At 33.4% G+C, this 20,849-nt stretch overlaps 2 protein-coding genes across 2 annotated transcripts in view; both read right to left on the minus strand.

The window, feature by feature from the left end:
* Positions 1-2,727: 2,727 nt before the first annotated feature.
* Positions 2,728-3,669, minus strand: LOC123668910. Its single transcript, XM_045602602.1, has one exon. The coding sequence runs from the start codon at positions 3,667-3,669 to the stop codon at positions 2,728-2,730; it is 942 nt and encodes a 313-aa protein (XP_045458558.1).
* A 2,483-nt stretch (positions 3,670-6,152) lies between these two features.
* The window catches only part of LOC123668911, a 144,857-nt gene continuing 130,160 nt past the window's right edge, over positions 6,153-20,849 (minus strand). The window contains exons 7-10 of the mRNA XM_045602603.1: positions 20,258-20,395; positions 9,024-9,027; positions 8,873-8,986; positions 6,153-6,382 (exon numbers count right to left, since the gene is read on the minus strand). Of these exons, the coding sequence (XP_045458559.1) occupies positions 6,153-6,382; positions 8,873-8,986; positions 9,024-9,027; positions 20,258-20,395 (486 nt within the window). The remainder of the gene's footprint in view (positions 6,383-8,872; positions 8,987-9,023; positions 9,028-20,257; positions 20,396-20,849) is intronic.

Below are 20,849 nucleotides of genomic sequence, written 5' to 3' on the forward strand. Positions count from 1 at the left end.
TTAATGTACGCTTTATGTATGTTACGCTGTGAAAACATGGTTCAAAAACGCTTCAAAAGTTCATTCATTAATGGTTAGTAGTTGGAAAGTGATCCTAAAATGGACGTTGAACCATTAAACGAGACGTCCAAATAAATGAAGGAGATGTAAGGACTAGGATACATTAGTGGCCAGGAAATCGTTATTTTCTTGATGACCTTTTTTTAACCGACTTCGAAAAAGGAGGAGTTTACTCAATTTGAACGTAAACATATATATATATTTTTATGTATGTTCGGGGATAACTTCCTCGTTTATGAATCGATTTTAATAATTCTTCTTTTGTTGGAAAGGAGATATCCTAAGTATGGTGATCGTTGCGCCAACGCGGCGGATATTGACTTTAGGTTGCTGTTAATCGTAAATTTCTCAATTCAAGTAATTTTACGAAAAAATAAAATTAATAAAATAAAAATAATTCAAATGTGGGGGTTTATTTTTTTGATAATATTTAATTATGAAGTGAATCTTTAAGTATTACGTAAGATGTATTTTATGTCCAACAGGAGAATTCTTAAACACAGATGTATTAGACATCACAACTATTGCTAAAAACCTTGTAAACCAATTTATTTTTATAAGACTAGGTCAGGAAACAAGTTTACGGCGCATCTGATGGCAATAAGTTACCGTAGCCTATACGACGCTTGTACATAGAAACATTGCAAGAGTGTTGCCGCCCCTATCCCTGACCCTACCCAGGAGCTCTGGTCACCTTACCCACCACAGGGACACAACACCACTCGGGAGAAGTGCTATTTAGCTGTGACCTTCAGTAAAGTTGAGGTGCATCCTCAGTAACTCAATAATGTTTACTAATGTATTATCATTACAAATTTTTTCAATTGATATTATTTTGTCTTCCAACTAAGCCGTAATCAATTTTATTATAGACCTTAGTGACACGGCTTATTAAGCTAATTGTATTTGGAAGGCAGCCAAAAGTGAAAAGCTACATTTCCATACAGAAATACGATGCGTTGCTATTGGTGTCATTGGATTAATTAAATGTTTGTGACTAGACGGCCCTCTTGTGTTTTCTGTCTCATTAGGTTATGACACTTGCCGCATGGATAAATATTTTTCATAATACCTCAGATGCCGTGAGTAGTATTTTTAGGAGTTTTTTTAAAGAATGAAATCAGTTTATTTAAGATGTGTTTGCTTTTTTTGGGAAATAAATATCAAGTAATATGAAATACGACTTGCACAATAAATTAACGAAAGTGAAATCGGAAAAGATGACTGTATGATGTAATACGAGTTTCTATATTGCAAAATTATTTTTCATCTTGTAAGTGCTTTTTGTTGTCGCGCAGATGAGTATTGTGATACATTTTTTTAAATTAATTCGATTTAATTACAACATTTTTACTCTTTTATTAAAATAAATTACTATCCTTCGTTTACACCGAATGAAACGAATTGCGTAATTTTAAACATTGTCCGAGCAATGATTTCATTTATAATGTAAATTAACGGATTTATTTCGGTTCCATTGTTTTATGTTTTTCTTTTAAAGTTAAACGTATCAGTACACATTTTAAATATATATATTTTTAAAAAGGCTTTCCATACTTATTAGACTTCAATAATTTAACTCTTTTATTAGTTTTCACGATAGTTTAAGAAAATACGAAACATTTTCAGAGCAAATTTTAACTAATATTTAGTAAGGATATTTTAATATTCTATAGTTAGTGCTGTATTTATGGTGCTGTGTAGTAAAGATAATGCATTGTATTGCGTACATGAAAAACCTAGTAAATTCAGAATTAGAACATTGTCACACTTAGGCTAAATGCGTCAAAGAAATAGGTTGAGTCGCAAATGACCTCATTTCTCCCCGTATCTACGCCGGTAAAAGTTTAGCGTCAAAGAATTTTCTTTGTGCTACACTTATACCAGCATATACATATGTAAATAAATACATAATCCATGCATACCAATGATAACATTTTGTCTACCACAACACTATTTGAATAAAATTACATTATATACTAACTTTGTTATCGATAGAAAATATCACCGACTACAAAACTAACAACACATATCCATCATCCAAGTCATAAAAGCAAAAAGTATTAAGAAAATACAAAATTTAATAATAAATAATCTTGTGATAGCGCTATAATTATTTGGTACGCTTAGCGGTTTTTCTTTCAGTATCGAAAAGAGAAAGAAATTTATGAAAAAAGAGGAACGATACAAATGCTTAGCTATATTCGCTTGATCGTGTTCTTAAAAATTGATTTGTAGAATAAAATAAAGTTCCTTTACGTGTCTGTATGGTACAGTCTATGGTTGAGTGAGAGATGACATGTGAGGGAAGGTTACGAGGGAAACCAAACCCAATGAAAGTCGATCTAACACTAAATTTATTCAGATTATTTTGAGTATATATAGGCAGAAGTACAGACGTCATTTGACGTCAATCGTAGCAAACAAATATCAATTTCATTAGAAATCTGCATAAGAAAAATAACAATTTCGTAATAAATCAGCTAAATTAAAGAGGTTACTAATTAGCAAAACAATCATATTGCTCAATGTGCGTTGACCCGTACATCCTGCCGACTCAAAGAAGAAAGATAATTTTGATATTAAAATCTACAATAACAATAATAACAATACAATTAAAATTTAAGTACCTAGATTTAAATAACTTATATAATAATCATCACTGCACTACTCTTTAATTGGTATGTCCAGTCGAACGAATCGCGGTCGCGCGCTCGGGGGAGCAGGGGCCTCCTGGTCTTCGTTCTTATCTGCTGCAACTGGAACTGCGGTCATGGAGACGTCTTTCACAGCACTGCTCTGTATAATTTTGTTTCTGCGATATCGCATGGTACCGTAGAGACATCCCGCAACAATGATAGACCCTAAGATTATATACAAGACAGAGTACTGATGTATATCGTGTATACTGAGTGATGCGTTTTCCTGCTCCTTGAGGTTAATGATCTGAGACTTCATCCGGCGCCACAAGTCTTCATGATCCTCGGGTGTGAATAGTTGGAAATCCGAAGTATTTATTATGGAATTTAATATTGAATAATCGGCTGGGATCGGTATGTTTTCTTGGACCTTAACTTGGCTCATGTAACTATTTTGAGTGAATATAGAGAAGGTGTCACCTTTTATTGTACAACCTTGACCGATTTGTAAAAGGCCATTCCCGGTCAGTGTTGTCAATACAACTCCAGTGTCAATGCAAAATATGCGCACTGTGCATTTCCCACAGCAGGAATAAAGCCACATGTTATTGTTATGTAACTTGACCCAGCTCACGCGACATGGTGCCTCCTTTGTTTTACATATTGTTGTATTGTGTATACTCAAGTTACACATTCCGCTGGTTATTTGTAATTCGTATATCGGCTTATCGAGAGCGCATAATAATTTGTTTGTCTGTATGTGGACACAATTTTCTACATCTGATTCTGTCAAGATGAGTAGTAAGTCCTTTTGTAGATTGAATGCAATGTATGGTGCGATAAATTCTACGTTATAATGCTGCTGAGGAAGGGTTATTACTCTATCCAGTTCAAAATTTTCCTTAATTACCAAAGGGATCTTGATTTCGATTATCAAATAAGAAGAACCAATGTCGCCGTTGACCTTCATTAACTTATAAAGTTCTTTAAAATCGTTTTTATCGGCAGGCAAAGTCAGGTCATTCGGTATATGTCGGTATATGATATTTAATTGTTCTTCCAATTGTTCAGGCAGCAAAAATGATCGTCTAAATGACCGTTTGCGAGGCTTGTTAAAGTGTTTATAACGCTTTCTTGCAAGTGTCGTAGGTTTGATATAATCATAGCTGAGACTGAGGATGACAAAATGCGTAATTCATTGTTAGCTATCTTCTCAGTTCGATTACTAGCAAAAGAAAGATTCGTTAGACATTTCTGTAGTATTCCGAATTGCTTGTTTAATATAACTTCATTCCTCTGAAGAATGTTATATTGCGCTTCTATGATACTTGTTTGATTTTTTAATAAGGCTCGTAGAAGGTCCTCGTTTACAGAAAATTTGGTTTTATCTTTTTCATATTTTTTATTACTTTTCACATATTTCTTAGTAGTCTTAGTACTATCCTGTCTATTCAGGACACAGGAGGACACTTGATATTTTTGCGGAGTTTGAGTATTCAGTTGGGTTGATGACCCACTAGACATGTCAGTCAGCGAGTTTGTAGACTGCTTATTAATGTTTATAGTATAGGCGTCATGTAACATTGTGTTATGACTCTTTTTACATAGTTTGCATTTTTTCATTGACGTACATAAATTCTTGTTATGTGTGTACAAGCAATTATGACAAAGGTTAAAATCTTCGATAATTCGATAACGTTCGCCCGGTGTTAATTTGATAAACTTCTCGCATTTGTATAAGGGATGTTTCTTGTTACAAATCGGGCAATTTGACATGTATGTCGCAACGCTTTGATATTCTTTATTTATTAATTTTCCATACCGATGTTCCTTTTGAAATTGAGGCTTGTAAGTCTTGTTATTAACTGATTTTTGTTGATTATATTTTTTGAATGATGACGACGTTTCTCTATCTCTTATGCCGCTTGGTTCTAAAGCGATGAATTTGCTCTCTAAGAAGTCCATTAGCTCCGAGAGTGAAGGTAATTCTCGTGGCATTTTCCGGGCTTCCTTGTAGTCGTTATAGGTGACTGTATCCAGCTTTTTTGTAATAATATGAACTAATAATGGGTCCCAGGTACTTGTATCGATACCCAGGTTTTTAATAGCGTAGATACATTCCATTGACGTGTCGTAAATACGTCTAATCTCGTAGGCTGATTGTTTTTGAGCGGCTGGCTGATTAATAAAGATTTCGATTTGTTTAGTAAATAACAATTGTGGATTGTTATATCTGTGTGTCAACAATTCCCACGCTGTGTCGTAGTTGTCCGCTGAGATAGTTAGATGTTGGATGATTCGTTCAGCATCTCCTCGTAATTTGCTCTTTAGGTGTTGCATCTTCTGAGTTTTTGTAATCAAATTGTTATTATGAATACTTTCTACGTATAAGTCATAAAACGTAGGCCATTGCGTATATTTGCCTGTAAATGTAGGCAAGTCGATCTGTGGTGTCGATTTTTCGTGATGAATGGTCGATGTGAGTTTAAGATTCAACGCCCTTTTGATTGACTTATATGAATCTTCGTAGGCGTAAAACTCACTATCGTACTGGGTGTCCGATCCTTGTAGGATATTATCTATTTGCAAGTGCAAAGCGTCTATTGCGTTCCAGCGCGTTTGTATGTTGCGTAACTCGTCTTCCAGCTCCCATTTGTCTTGGATTTCATTTATTTTCAAGCGATTTATTTGTCGATGAAAAGCTTGGAAGTTTGTTCTTTGCAGTGACATCAATTCTGTTGCCTGACCTCGATCCGACGTTGAGATCTTAGTGGCATTTGAACTTGTTAGCAATGTGAGTCTTGGCTGCAGCTTTGGTGTTGTCGGAATCGCAGGTGATTCCAGTGGTTTGCCAGCTCCTGGTGTCGGTGACACAGAAGTCTCCCTTGCTGGCGAAAATGACGCTACCTTGATGCGTACAGAATCAAAGTATTCTCTTGCCTGTACGTATTGATTTTCTTTAAAATAAGGATCAGTATCGTTATGGTAGAGCGACAACCGTTGGTCGTTACCTTGGAACTCGGCCCATAATTTGTCAAGGACATCGAGTCGCTCGTCCAAGTATTTACGGGTCTTCCGGGATACGGAATCTTTGTTGAAGTTCCTCTCTATCCTTTTTATTGCTTCGACAATTTCTTGTTGTCGTTGCAGGATATTTTCCATATTTATTTTTTAATGCTGACGTTGATGTAAAATTGATAGGACCGTCTTCAGGGGTCCAGGCCAATCTCTCAGTGGATAGTGCGACCTTGATTGCGCCTTCTCAATTTAACTGGTGGAACCCGCTTCTGGGAAGCCAGTCAACCGATTCGCAGTCACACAAATTCCACGTGAGCGTTGTGGCCACTGTATGTGGATTCTCCAAATGTCGATGGAAATCCGTAGAGTTTATAGTCTTGATTGACTGTTTTCTTGAGCGATTTCTCGAAGGAATATTTATTTTTTCTCGAAGGATCAACGACTGTATGTATCCTCGAAGTAAGACTGTTGTCTTGTAGCTTGCAGGTTCAGAATGACTGCGCAGCTTGTCAGCAGTAAGGCTGTATTCTCGAAGGACCAAAAAACTGTATGATCCTCGAAGAAAGACTGTTGTCTTATAGAAAGCTTGTATTTTGCTTGAAGTTGCTGTATTATCTTCCAAACGTCGATGGAAATCCACAGCTTGTCAACAGCAAGGCTGTATTCTCGAAGGACCAAAAAACTGTATGATCCTCGAAGTAAGACTGTTGTCTTCTAGCTTGCAGGTTCAGAATGACTGCGCAGCTTGTCAGCAGCAAGGCTGTATTCTCGAAGGACCAAAAAACTGTATGTATCCTCGAAGTAAGACTGTTGTCTTCTAGCTTGCAGGTTCAGAATGACTGCGCAGCTTGTCAGCAGCAAGGCTGTATTCTCGAAGGACCAAAAAACTGTATGGTACAGTCTATGGTTGAGTGAGAGATGACATGTGAGGGAAGGTTACGAGGGAAACCAAACCCAATGAAAGTCGATCTAACACTAAATTTATTCAGATTATTTTGAGTATATATAGGCAGAAGTACAGACGTCATTTGACGTCAATCGTAGCAAACAAATATCAATTTCATTAGAAATCTGCATAAGAAAAATAACAATTTCGTAATAAATCAGCTAAATTAAAGAGGTTACTAATTAGCAAAACAATCATATTGCTCAATGTGCGTTGACCCGTACAGTGTCAATGATATAATGACAAATATTTTAATGACGGTACATTGAAAATTACTATAATCTTTAAAAATGACATTTCTCGACGACAAAGCGGCAAAGCACCTGTACAAAGTAATAAGTAATAAAATTTAGAACTTCTTATTGGTTACAGCCTGAACACCTTAAGTTGATAAATTAAACAAATTCCGAATTATTATTGAATGTTATCAAAATTTGTGACACGTTTGAATTTCAATTGATTACTTTTTATTCGGAATTTTACTTTCCTTTCGCGCTTCTTATTTTTTCTCAAGTTTTTAAGGAATCGCTTAAAAAAATTAGGTAAATAACTTTATTGGGCACTTTGAAAAAGATCATTCAAATAAATAGGTGAAATCAGCGCTGGTTTTTCAGTCATTTATATCCAGTTTATTATTTAGTAACTCCGATATAAATTACTATCGACTTTCATTAGAAAATAACGTTAGATAAGCTTATGTTGTATTGTATTGTTTACGAATATTTTATAAATGTAAATATATATAGGGTGACCACTACTTTGTAATGGTGCATGTACTCGTCTAAATCCCGTGTTTCAATTTTAAAAATGTTTTTTATTTTAATTTAAATACCAGAAATACTTATTTCTGATTGGTTCTGGCGCTATGAAGAGACCACCAAGAATATACACTCTGTATTTTCTTATGGTCTCTTCATAGCGGCTCGGAGAGAATGCAAAGCTATAATATAATAGCTTCTCGTTACCAGCTCTATTGTCACAGACGCCTGCTAGCTACAGTTGCATCTAGGATGGAAACTATACGTCAATCCGCAGAGAAGCAGTGAATTAAAGCCCCGACCCTACTCCTACATGGAGCAAGAGACCCTTACCCAGTAATTTGGTAAAGTTAAGACGTATTATACGAAAAATAATATATAAAATAAAAATAAATAAGTAAAATAAATATCCTAAAACTTACACTCGGTCGTCTGTTCCTATAGTAAGCGAGTCACAGATAACAGCCGACTGCTATAGCAATTTTTTTAATAAATGTACATAGAAATAACAAATAATATATACGCAATAATACATATATACATAAATACAAATATTACACTCAGGCGGGAATCGAGCCCGCAATCCGCGGAGAAGAAAGCACGGCCACTACAAACTGAGACCACGGAAATAAAAAGACTAACTCACCACGACTCGACCTGATTATGTAATAATTCGAAAAGTAGTTAGAAAAGAAATACCGTATTCTAGATCTTGATTCGTAACTGGAACGCCTGTATTTTATAAAATTTACCAGGTTTCGCAGTATGGTGTTAAAAGTGTTCTTTTTCAAAACGTCCGACGAATTCTCTGTCGTTGTCAATTGACTGAGCGCGGCCGTTACATTCGTACGAGCAAATTGAAATTTGAAAAGTGGAGTTTTATTGAAAAACTACGTACGGTTTCACATACCATACGTCAATGTAGACGTTCACTTTACGTAATGTATAAAAAAAAATGTAGAAAGGGCTTATTACAAATAATAATTGTATGCGATGACCATTTTACAAACTTTAACATATTTAGTTTCATTAAATATATAATGGTTAAACTTTATTATTTATTATTTGTAACAAGTAAAACACACAAAGACACAAAAATAGCTGTTTTATCTTTTGTCGTTGTCGTATATTGTTCTTAAGAAGTAAACTTAATAAACGAGTGCGCTTAAGACCACACGACTGAAGTGAAACTTCTGTAGCAATAGGCCTGCACTGTGTCTTCGATAGACGAGACGTAACTGGCTTTAAGAAATAGAGAGAAAGAAAATGTGTGCTCGCACGTCTCTCTCTTGCTCGCCTCACTCGTTCACACTACGTAACGCTCTCGTCACGCATTCACCAGCTTATTACCCAAGTCAAGCGTGCTTGAAGAAGTTTCACTTCAAAAATAATAAATAAGTGAAGGATTTCAAATAGATGAAATACAATGCTGTGAGATGATTAATGCTTACCTGGTTTTTCATTACCGTTTGGAGCTTCATTAGCTTCCTCGATGCAGCTCTGCTCATCAGGGAATTGGACGTGCTTCTTCACAGCTGAGCGACTCGGCTTTGAGAGCACGGATGCTGTAAAAAAAGGATTACATTTAGTCAATCATCAAACCATTCTTAAAAGCCATCGGTTCTGTAAAACTGTTAATATCTTATAAACGGATAGTATTAGACGCTGTGTTCTTCTAAAACCATTATAGCTTCTTGTTAGTCCTACGTATATGAAAAGAAAGTAAGAAATATAAGAATATTGGAATATTTACTCAGTAACTTAAGAAACGTTTAGTTTAATAATATTAATTAAATTTAATAAAAAAATGTATATTCTATTTTCGTAATCATATCGTTTTAGGAATATCAATAACAACTTTTATGAATACTCATTTTTATCTATTGTCTATTTTAGGAATTTAATTATTCCAACAAGCTATATAGCACGGAGATCACAGAGGACGTAAAAACTATATTACACTAGCTGTGCCCGTGACTTCGACCGCGTGGAGTGTAACAAAAAAGTTTTTGTTCAGTTCGCAGAGTTATAAAATAAATTTCTAAAATAAAAGTAGCTTAAGTTACTCCTTATTACATCAGCTATCTGCCAGTGAAAATCCCGTAAAAATCGATCCAGCCGTTTCAGAGATTAGCCGGAACAAACAGACAGACAGACAGACAAAAATTGTACAAAATATCATTTGGTATATGTACCGTGTACACATACATGCATATGAATTTATATATTATATAATAATATATTATTATTATTTGATCCTTAAAAGCTATTCTTACATACTATAAGTTCTCGCTATTCTTGATATACATAAAATCTAAAGTTAATGAAATAATGCATAATAAAACAATAATTTACTGCAGCCGATTCCGTGCTAGGCGGATAAGCCAATTTAACGGTTCAGTTCGGTAAAACCGAGGGAATGGCTTAAAACCAATCGGCTCAGTTTATGACATAAGTAAAACAGGATTCATTAACAAAATAACCATAAGATAAAATTTTCACAACGTATTAATAATTTTAAGTATATTCGAAATATTACTATTTATGTGATAAATAAATAATTTTTAAAAAAAAATTTTATAATAAAAAAATACTTTTCAAGCTTTCAAAACCTACGATTTATAATAAAGATCAGCAAGTGCGGTACCAGGTCACTGTCACTTGATGTACTGTAACTGGTAAATCTCTATCGACCTCTGGGATCCTAGTATACGAGTACACAAACAACTATTTCATGAAGTATCTTACTAAATGATAATATATATATATATATATATATATATATATATATATATATAATTATGTATGTAATTAAGGTAACATAAGATAGTTATTAATTAACTTGGATGACTATGGATTCACCGTGCGGGTGCCGGGTCCATCGTGTAGCAGAAGAAGAAACCCAGAGAGATTCCTTATTTCCCTCGTAGGAAAAATATGTTTAAAACGTTTACCATTAGCGTAAGCCAACACTGAGTGTTGTTGTGAGTGTATGAGAAGAAAATAATAATAATTTTTGCTAGCCAAAACTATTAAGCAATTCTGTGTGTAATATTTGTATTTATATATTTTTGTATACGTATTATTCCCTAAGAATATTGTGTCACAGCAACATACTTTAGTGATGAGCTAGTGTAGTCGTAGTCTGTATAAGACTAGACACATAGGCTATCGTTGTGGGTATTCCCTACCGAGTCTTTGAATAGGTTAAGTGTCGTGTCGATACACAAAATAAGATTACTCGAAACGTACGGCTGGTACGTGTCATTTGTACTGCCTTCAGGCGGTAACGAATATTGGTGTATGTATTGATATGACCAATTCTCGTGCCACATAGGAAATAGGTTCTAGTTGAAATTTTGAAAACTTTTTAAATCATACTTTACTTACATATGATACTTACATATGATATTGGCGTTTTGTATGGTCGGAACATAAAGTCGATTTTTTTATATATAATATGTTTAATTAATCAAAATACCATTGCTATCTATGCACTTTTGCCATTTTATAGCTAGTTCATTGACACATTTACTAAAAAAAAAAAACATTCGGACGGGAATCAATTCAATGTTTGAAGGCGGTTTGGACTGCCAAAGATATCGTATAATCTTGATATCGTATCATTTGTTCAAAATATATCATTCTTTAAATGACTAAAAAAACGAAAATGAACATAATTAACTTAAATTATTAAACTGAAGGATACTCTGACAATATATTGTCCGCTATTTGTCTAAACTCTAAATTGTTTCATGATTAAAAGTTAATAAATGTAACGAAAAACTTAAAATAAGGGTTCATCCATTTAAAAGTTGATTTTTCAAATAGTTTTAACATTGTGCATATAAAGCCTAAAATAGAACTGTCTCCGCTAAGTTCGATCGCGGATATTATTTGACTATAAGAACTAAACTTTCTGTATTGAGAACTTCGTGATTAATAGACGTTGATGGTATCTTGAACTTATGTCAATGTGAATAAAGGTTGAGGAATGGTCTAATTTTAGTATGTAAAATGTTTGGTGATAGAAATTCGTTGTAGTTAAAGTTTAAAACAAATCGTAATGTATCTGTGAACTGCTGGACAATTTTTGTATTTTTACCCAAATAATATGTTGATAGTTTCTCATATAAGTAACTGTGTGTTTTCAATGAGAGAAGAAATATTCTTTAAACCTAAAGGTCTTTGTTCTCAAAACTAATTTGTATTTTATACCTATTTCTTTTTAAACGAGTTCAAATTGAAAGGTAGTTAAAATCGGACTGTATTTTTTCGTCTTGTTTTCTCGAAATTTGTTAACTTATGTAACTTGAATTAATAGTTTTTTTCTCTACAAATAAATATTGGAGAGAGATTAATACAGGACAATGTTATAAATAAATATCAGACAAAAAAAAAACATTGGCATTAGGATAATGGTATATGAAACAATTTTAAAATTACTTGTTATATGTATATAGTTAACTTCGTAAATATTGAATAGTTTCTAAACCATATAATTAACAAAAATATCAGAATAAATAATAAAAGTAAATGAAAAAAGAGAAAGATAACAATAATAACGTAGTACAATCAACGATAACTGAATCGAATCTTAATTAAAAAAACCAGTGATAGTAAATATTACAGTCAATGATTGTTCGTACAACGAATGTCCTAAATTCCTAATCTTCGTTGACGGTCGTATTATAGAAGAGGATACAGTTCATAGGTATATTCTAAAAACGTCAGTTTTCATAATTATTATTCATAATCGATTTAGTCATGGTGTGAATTATGTCGATCGTCAATCATATTACAAAAGCTCGTAATCTACATAGATCTGCGTAATAAATCATTCTCGATGTTCAACTTTGAAACAATAACCGTTAAACTATAAAATTGTTATAAGCTATGTTAATGTGCGACGTGCGTTAAGAAGTTTGCCTTATTGCTCTGTGAGCGTTTGATCAGAAACTTTATAAACACATTTCTTTCTTTAATTATTTTACGCATTGTCAATTTGTCATTACTTTTAAAAATAGTTTTAAAATTAAAGAAGATTTTGTACAAGGTTAGGCCGCACTTGTGTCTCAACAATCAATAATAAGCGATAGATTACATACAAAATATATTATGTATATTGATACGTTGTCACTACCACGTTCAGTAGATTTCTTGTAGGCACAGCTTCTCTGAAGTTTGTATGGGAAAAATATCGATAATTACTATATTACTAAAGCAATTTTAATCAAATTTTAGGTTGTAGTAGCTTATAATAAATAGTATGAACTAGTAACATTATATCAAGACGAAGGTACGTTACGAAGTAACTGGAATATTATACAATGAAAGCATAGCAGATGTTCTCAAAGTGCCGCTGCGAACAACCTTTTCAAGAACCCTCGAGCAATAAAGGGATGCGTCCGAGAAAATGCGACGGTGATTTTTTAATTGCACTTGTTTAACTTTGAATGAGTAGTAAACAGGCGTCGTTTGCAATGGGACTTAAAATAATTTTTAACACTATTCCGTTGCTGGAAAATTACTTTTGCTTGCAATTAATTAAATGAAAGTTAGCCCGGCAACCTACAAGCAATAATTGAGCGATTTGCGATAGTTGCGCTGTTATCGTGCAATTAATATAATTTTTTATTGTTATATATAATTTATTCGTAATATTAAATATATAATTTATTTACAAATTATTTACGAAGATAAATATAATTTTAATATATACGATTCAATCGTTTTTTCAAACCTGTTTCAATAAAGATTTTGAGTTTCGAATGTCCAATATTATAGTTATAGTCATTCTGAGGTTTCCTGGGACTGGCAACTGTATTCTTTTCGTAATTGTATTTTTTGTACAATGAAAAATCTCACTGCTAGATAAAACATTCCTATCAATGTTACAGATTACAGTCCAATTCACTACACTGATTCTCCTAGTAGTAGCCCCTGGGAATAAACCTGGGGTTGATAAAAATACAAACAAAAAACTTAATTTCCTCGATTTTATGAACACAAAAATCTCAAAAATACAGAACCAATTTTAGTCAGACTACTATAGTTATAGCTTACACACATTGTGAAAATATACGCATATATCAATCTACATCTAAGACAGTTGACAACAAGAATATAAAGGAATATAAATAACTTAGTTCTAACATTCTAAAGAATAGTAAACATTGTAGTGATGTGAAATATAGATTTTTGAACACCCATAAATACCGAAAACTTTTTTTAAAATCCTTTTGATGGAGTTTTGACATGGACTTTTTGAGTTATCTCTGCGTATTTATTTGACTCTTTTCGTTTACTTATTTTGGATTACTGTTCATTGAAATTGAATTCGTTTTTTTTTCGTTTTCTAGAAAACACAATTTTTTTTTTACGACGCGTTGGCGCAGCGGCCATAGCACTGGCTGTTGCGAACGACAGACATTTGTATTGGCCATATAGATGTTTGTCGTGGTCTGGGCGTTGTGCTTGTGTATTGTGTCTGTTTCTGGACCCCCAAAACAGGAGCAAATCCAACTGGGGGCCGTTGAGTTTTATTATTTATTTTTATAATTAATATCTAATATAAATATCTTATAACATACACACACTGGGGTTAGTTCCCATGTTAAGCATATTAATGCTTGTATTACAGGTAACAGCCGACTGTTATAGGTAGTCTTTTTTTGATAAATATACATAAAAATAATACATACATAAGTACACATATTACAACCAGACTCAGGCGCGAATCGAACCCGCGACCCGCGGAACAGTTAGCAGGACCACTACAAACTGCGCCAACGGGCTAGTCAACAATTACTTATGCGCAATTAAAAGTATTAAAATAAATTTGGTCTACATCAGCCTAACTTTTCTTGATAACATTATATACCCTTATAAAAAAATCTGTGTTGCCGATAGAGATATAATACTGTATCGCCATTGTATTTATTGATGTAAATGTCTGTGCTGAACTATAAAGCTCATCCAGATGTTCCATTCCAACACTTTTTTGGTCTTGGCTTCTTGAGTTTTCTCCCTATACTTGCGTAGCAGCAGAGGAGAAGCAACTGAATTCATACAGGGTCTGATTTTTAAATTCAAGTGGTCTAGCTTCTTTATCTACTTAGTTGGGACAATGGACAAAACACGATATCTGCCGTATTCCCAGTAATTCGCACATTTTTACCATTTCGGCGTTATTATTAGCGACACTAGCAGATATTTTTTTACTGTCTATCATGCTATACTGCTATTAGTGAATTCTTCCCACCTTCAGTTACTTATTGCACTGAGTGTGAAAATCACTGAAATTGTGGTTGTGGTTTATCTAAGGTTACCTTACCTCTTCTGTAACTTACTGTACCTTACAGAAGATCACAGCTAAATAATACTGATTAGCGGTGTGTTTTGTGGTGAGTAAGGTGACCAGAGCTCCTGGAGGGGATTGGAGGTAGGGTCGACATCGCACTTCCGATACTTCTGGTGTTGCACGCGTCTAAAAGCTACAGTAATCGCTTGGCCCCAACCCGTATGCTTGTTTTCCGACCCAGTTGTATAAAACGAAATTGATAGCCTATTTAAAATAATTCTACTACGAAATGAGAACAAAAGAGAACGATTAGGAACGAATCGAACAAGTAAAGCGATCGGACAATAATTTGATGTATTTGTTCAGTGAACACGGCGGACGGGTCGTGACAGGTCACTATAACGGTTTAGGTTTTATTTACGAAGACTAGTTAACTAGAATATTGAGGTCAGCAATTGTCTAAATTAAGTCACGTTCGAATTCGATCTTTGAAAAAATAAATAAATCTCATAACAAATACCTAACGTCACGATTGTGTCACAATATATTTAGGGTGGTGTTATTCTTCAAACATCTAGTAACGGTAAGAATTTGAAGAGTTTTTCTTGATTAAGACGTTATAAATAGAATAAAAACAGTATACAACTGTAACTTAAATATAAATAAGTATTTTCTCGAAATTAAAATTAAACAAATGTGCATGTATAGTAATGTGACAGATGTACCATATTTAAAGAGCTTAATAAAGCAATAAAAAAATTTAAAAATTTAATTTAAATTAACAAAAAAAAATGTTCGTCATATAAAAATATAGATTCAAAATGTTATATCAACACTTGCGCGATATTGACGACTAGCTTCCCGACCCCGCTTAGCACGGGTATTTAACAAAAAAATCAATATATTCTTTGTTTAGATAGTGTAGCTTCACAACAGTGAAATACTTTATCAAATCGGTTCACTACTTTCAGAGCCTATTCAATGCAAACAAACAAACAATTACATCTTTCCTCTTTATAATATTAATATAGATACAAATATATTAGATAGATAACTTAAATACATTTCGTAATTAAAATTTTAAAATAATAATTGTATTAAGACACTAACTCTTCGACCAAAGATAACGAAAAAGTACTAAGAATTATCATAATTTCATTAAAACATAAGTCTATATGAATACGTTATTAAGTTAAACACCTCGTATATAGATACCCCGACGTTGGATTGCGTGAAGGTGTTCCATTCCCTACAGGTACTTACGTACATTCGAATTGGATTAACGTATAAAATATTTACAAGTCCGGCTTCACACTGACGGGTAGCGTGCACAACAAATAAAACGTTAAATTTAGCTTGAAGTGACATTAATTCATGTCAATTTCGCCGTATTTTCAACATCGTATATCCTTAGTATCAAAGATAACTTGCTTAGCTTTTTATCAATAAAAAGCAAAAACACCTGGTATGAAGAACATTGTAACTAATGAAACAATGTTTTCTAACTATACTATCAAAATACTGAAAGGAAAAAGGTATCTTTCAATCTGCGAACCGTATTTATATGACCACTACAACGATTTTTAAATGAAAAAAAAAATCATTGCAATTCAGATTTCTAGTTAAAAATATTGTAGATTCGATTACGAAAATAAAATTATATATAAAATTGGTCTTCTTTGAACACAGTAACATTGTAATGAGATATACCATTTTTTTAGTGAAATTTTAAACATCACGGCAGCTTATAATATACATTGATACGCTACATTATTAGAACTACACATACAATGTTTTTAAACTAAAACAATCGTATTCTTAATAACTGTAACTTGAACAAAAACAGTTTTCCGTTTGATGTTTCACAACGTGGTCAAGTTCATACTACAGAACACAAAAATTAATTGTAGAACAATTTACTTCATTACGGATGCGGTTTTATTTAACATCACTTATCCACTTTTTAAATGCAACAAAATTGTAAAACGCTGCTAAATCAGATACAATGTTCTTCATATCAGGTGTCGATCATAGATCAAGTAAAAAAAGGTAGATAACGCACCTAGAACAGAAAACTGAAGCCACTTTTTTAAAGATGTGTGAGTGAGTGAAGTGTTGACACCTTTTAAAAAAAGTCCCTAAAATTTTTATTAAACAATTAATTTAATATAGGTAAAATGGGTATGTGAAAATAAAAACCTGTTTATAGTTTTAAATAAATTTAATAAAAATAAAACAAAAAATCGGTAGAATAATAAAAAAATATATTCGTAAGATAATCGTATGAATGGACACTTCCTATCCCCTCTGTTTATCTCTTTTCAGTTTGCAGTCGGTTTTTTTTTAACTATTTTTCTTAAACCTAGAATCCTTTATGTTGTATAAGTTTTTTAAATTTTTGTCGCTTAGAACTCAGAGTCATCGTCATTGTTTGCATTTTACTAATATAATGTAGTCTTATGTTCAAATATTTTTCAATCACTAATCGTATTAAATTGACTTTATGCGCATGGCCAGCATAATCGTGGTCATTTTCTCAGTCTTACAGCCGCTACCCATTCACCTCTTATTAAAATATTCGTTGGAAACCTAAAACCATGAAATTTGATAGTAAAATATGGGTACCTAGTTTACTCAAAAATTGTAAAAAGTTAAAACATAAAACAAACGAGTTAATAATTCATAAATATATTTTGATTTTTTTATTTTCAATTTATGTAACATAAAATAACACGAGAAAAAAAAACAATAACTATGTCTACTTTTTACTTAATTATTTTTCTGATTGCGTACAATTTACTTACCCACATTTTGGGGTATTGAAAAAAAGAACTACTGGCAACACTCCCGTGGTACGTCATTTCGTGACATTGAAATTATAAGTTCCGAATAACCTCAATATTATTTTGGAATAACAATAAATTTAAAGTTTTATATGTACTTACGTGTGAAACGATATTCCTTCAGATTTTTTGTTTACTTTGGTATTGTTTTTGCACCATTTAATCACACAAGACGGCATTTTATAAGCAAAGTTACTGTATGAAGCATGACGAAAATGAGCGTAGTTTGATGCATATGTGTGCGTGAGCGCGTGTATTTACTTGAAGGAGCCGAGTTTTGTGGCTTCACCAACAACAAAGGCCGCGCATTATCTACTTTTTTTTACTATATCTATGGTGTCGATATAATAAACGCTATACATATATTAAAGTGTAGTGCTAAAGACTATTTATAGTGAGAATTAATGCATACGTTACGGCTATTCTTCTTGGTATTTTTATTTTGTATATTTGTAGTAATGATTATTTATTTCATTATAATCGTAAATACAATACTGTAGTGTGAAGAGAGTCTACAAATGGATAACAACGGAAGATGAGCCGTAAACAAAGGTTAGCGAAAAGTAAAACTCGTACCTAATATCACCTAATATATACGTGATACATAACAAATACAAGCTGTGAATTTACAATAGGGCATTGAGGGTATCTTTCGCAACCATTTTAATTTTTTATCAAGGTTTGGTGGCACCTGCGCACCATCTTCTGTTACGTGAACTTCACCAACTATTCAAGGAGGGTTTGTTTTTGAAACTTTTAGTCATTCTAATCGATTTGACCAAGTTCTTTCCTTATAATTTTCATCCAATTTTTTCTTTGACAATTTTTATATCTTCAAAATTGTATTAATAAAATCTTTCATTTCATTTCCTGAAAGGACCCTTGTCTTTTCCTAATACGCCAATCTATAGATCACAAGGCGGAAAATATGATGAGGGTTTAAAAGTGTTTGAGAAATATAACCGTTGAGCTATTTGTGGTTTATTTATTAGAATTGTTCAAAAGTAATCGTATAGTAAGTATCAAGATACTATTCGATAATTAAAACAATATATTTCAAACCTCTTCCACGCAATTGGTCGTGGTCAGAGCTTGAAAGTATTTTGTTTATTATATTAGATAATTTTATTTATATAGTATTACGCTTTCATCTTTTTTACGCGGTTATATAATTGGTCACCAACCCGCCTGCCCAGCGTGGTGACTATGGGCAAAACACATGAGTTCACGTTATTTTTGGCGTAAACTTGTGGAGGCCTATGTCCAGCAGTGGACTGTATAGGCTGTAATGATGATATAATTTGAGCGTTTTAATTTTTCAAATCTGTTAGTAAAAAATGTTAACATCTGGTTTTGTAACATATTCGATACATAATTTAATCCGTGTTGTCATGGTTAGCACCGCAACGATTTTCTATTAATGGGTTAATTGACGTAGTTCGAGAAGTATTAATTAATTATCCCTACCGCTTATTTCCTTTCTAAGCTCCGTTCAAGTTTTGTAAGGTACGTTTCCTTGAAATTAGTTCTAAGTTTGTTTTTATAAATTCAATTAAAAGTCTTTAATTACGAAGTAAGGAGAGATGGAAATCTCCAAATGCCAGTTGCAATTAAGATAAATATCTTTCGTGTTTTATATAGTTGTTCTCTGTTCCTACTGTGTGGGTGTTCCTACTGTTAATAAACCTATTTGTTTTATGATACTTTTTTTTTTATTTCACTAGTTCGGCAAACAAGCATACGGCTCACCTGATGGTAAGAGATTACCGTAGCTTATAGACCCCTGCAACACCAGAAGCATCGCAAGCGCGTTGCCGACCCAATCCCCAAACCCCCAAGAGCTCTGGTAACCTTACTCACCAACAGGAACACAATACTGCTTGAAAACAGTATTATTTAGCTATGGTCTTCTGTAAGGTCGAGGTACTACCCCATTCGGGCTGCTCCATGTTTTGAGCAGGAAATTCCTGCTGTGCCCTACCTCAGTTAAATACTTTTGGTAATCTAGTGTAAAAATATTTCATTGTGGTATTTTAAACGGACGTTTGAGACCATTTTCTAAAATATTAACTTCACTTCATATTTTACACGTTAGAAAAGTTTGTCGAACACGATATTTCGAGCATTCACCAATATGTCCAACCAAAAAAAGACACTCCTGATTGTGTACTCACATACAGTCGGATAAATATTTCTGGTAACGTCAATAGCATTTTTCGACCCTTTCATGTGCGTCCCTTACTTGTTTTTTTAGTTTGTCATGTGCACTTTCTAATATACAATTAGAGGTATCACTACAAAACCCTACAGCACCCAATATGTTGAAATTATTCGGGTTTCACATACACACACACTACGCCAACGCACACGCCATGAAAAATATCTGCATGTCATATAGATATTTGTTGTGAGCAAAGATGAAATTTGCTGCTGTTAGCACTTCTGCTAGGTATTTTAAACTCTTTAAATTATATCCAGCCATCTTATCTTATAATGTTAATCAGTATTTGTTAATAATCAGAGTTGGATACCCTTCGGCCTGCTGGACCGACGATTTACGTAAGATTGCCGGTGGATTCGATATGAGAATTGCCAAGAACCGGGATATTTGGAGTGAACTTGCAGAGACCTATATCCAGCAGAGGATTGCGATCAGCTGATTAGAAAATATTTGTTAACTTACATATAACTCGAGTAGGGGCTTCTGAAAACTCTTCAGGGTCACATCGACTGGGCAGCGGTCTTGGAGCTGATCGGCGACGTCCGCTTGGAGCAGAACTTGTGGTAGTGGTGTGCTGAGCAGTAGCAGTGTACTGCACTACTGCTAGCTGTAAAAAAATGAATTTATAGAAAATTATCCATGTCAAACCAATGTCTTAATGAAATATTTAAGTTAATTGTGCATCGTTAGACTCGCGAATTTTTATAATATTACCGTGTACCGTAACTTCGATTTGTTTTAGTATTCTTAAATTATTTACTAACTGTGAACGCGACTTCGTCCGCGTGGAATAGTGCCTTTGGCTAATTATTTTACAAATAAGACACGTGCGTATAAATACTTTAACGAGCTATGTGCATTTTTACACTGCAAAGAGCTTATTAATTCGAGTAAGCACACTTAGGCATATTTCTCCACCTACACCGCGTCGTACCCCTCCCCCAAAGATCTATCGAATCAACAGACAAAAAATAAGTTTCAAACTATTAGCTCTAAAAAATGACGATAATTCCATACAATTTCCATCCCCACCTATCAACGGCTTACACCCCCTTTTTCGC

Source organism: Melitaea cinxia, chromosome Z, assembly GCF_905220565.1.
Source record: "Melitaea cinxia chromosome Z, ilMelCinx1.1, whole genome shotgun sequence".
Taxonomy (NCBI): Eukaryota; Metazoa; Arthropoda; class Insecta; order Lepidoptera; family Nymphalidae; genus Melitaea; species Melitaea cinxia.

What these genes read in the sequence shown, in the direction of transcription:
- LOC123668910 (XM_045602602.1), bottom strand. Translation starts at nt 3,669, where the DNA reads ATGAAGGTCAACGGCGACATTGGTTCTTCTTATTTGATAATCGAAATC.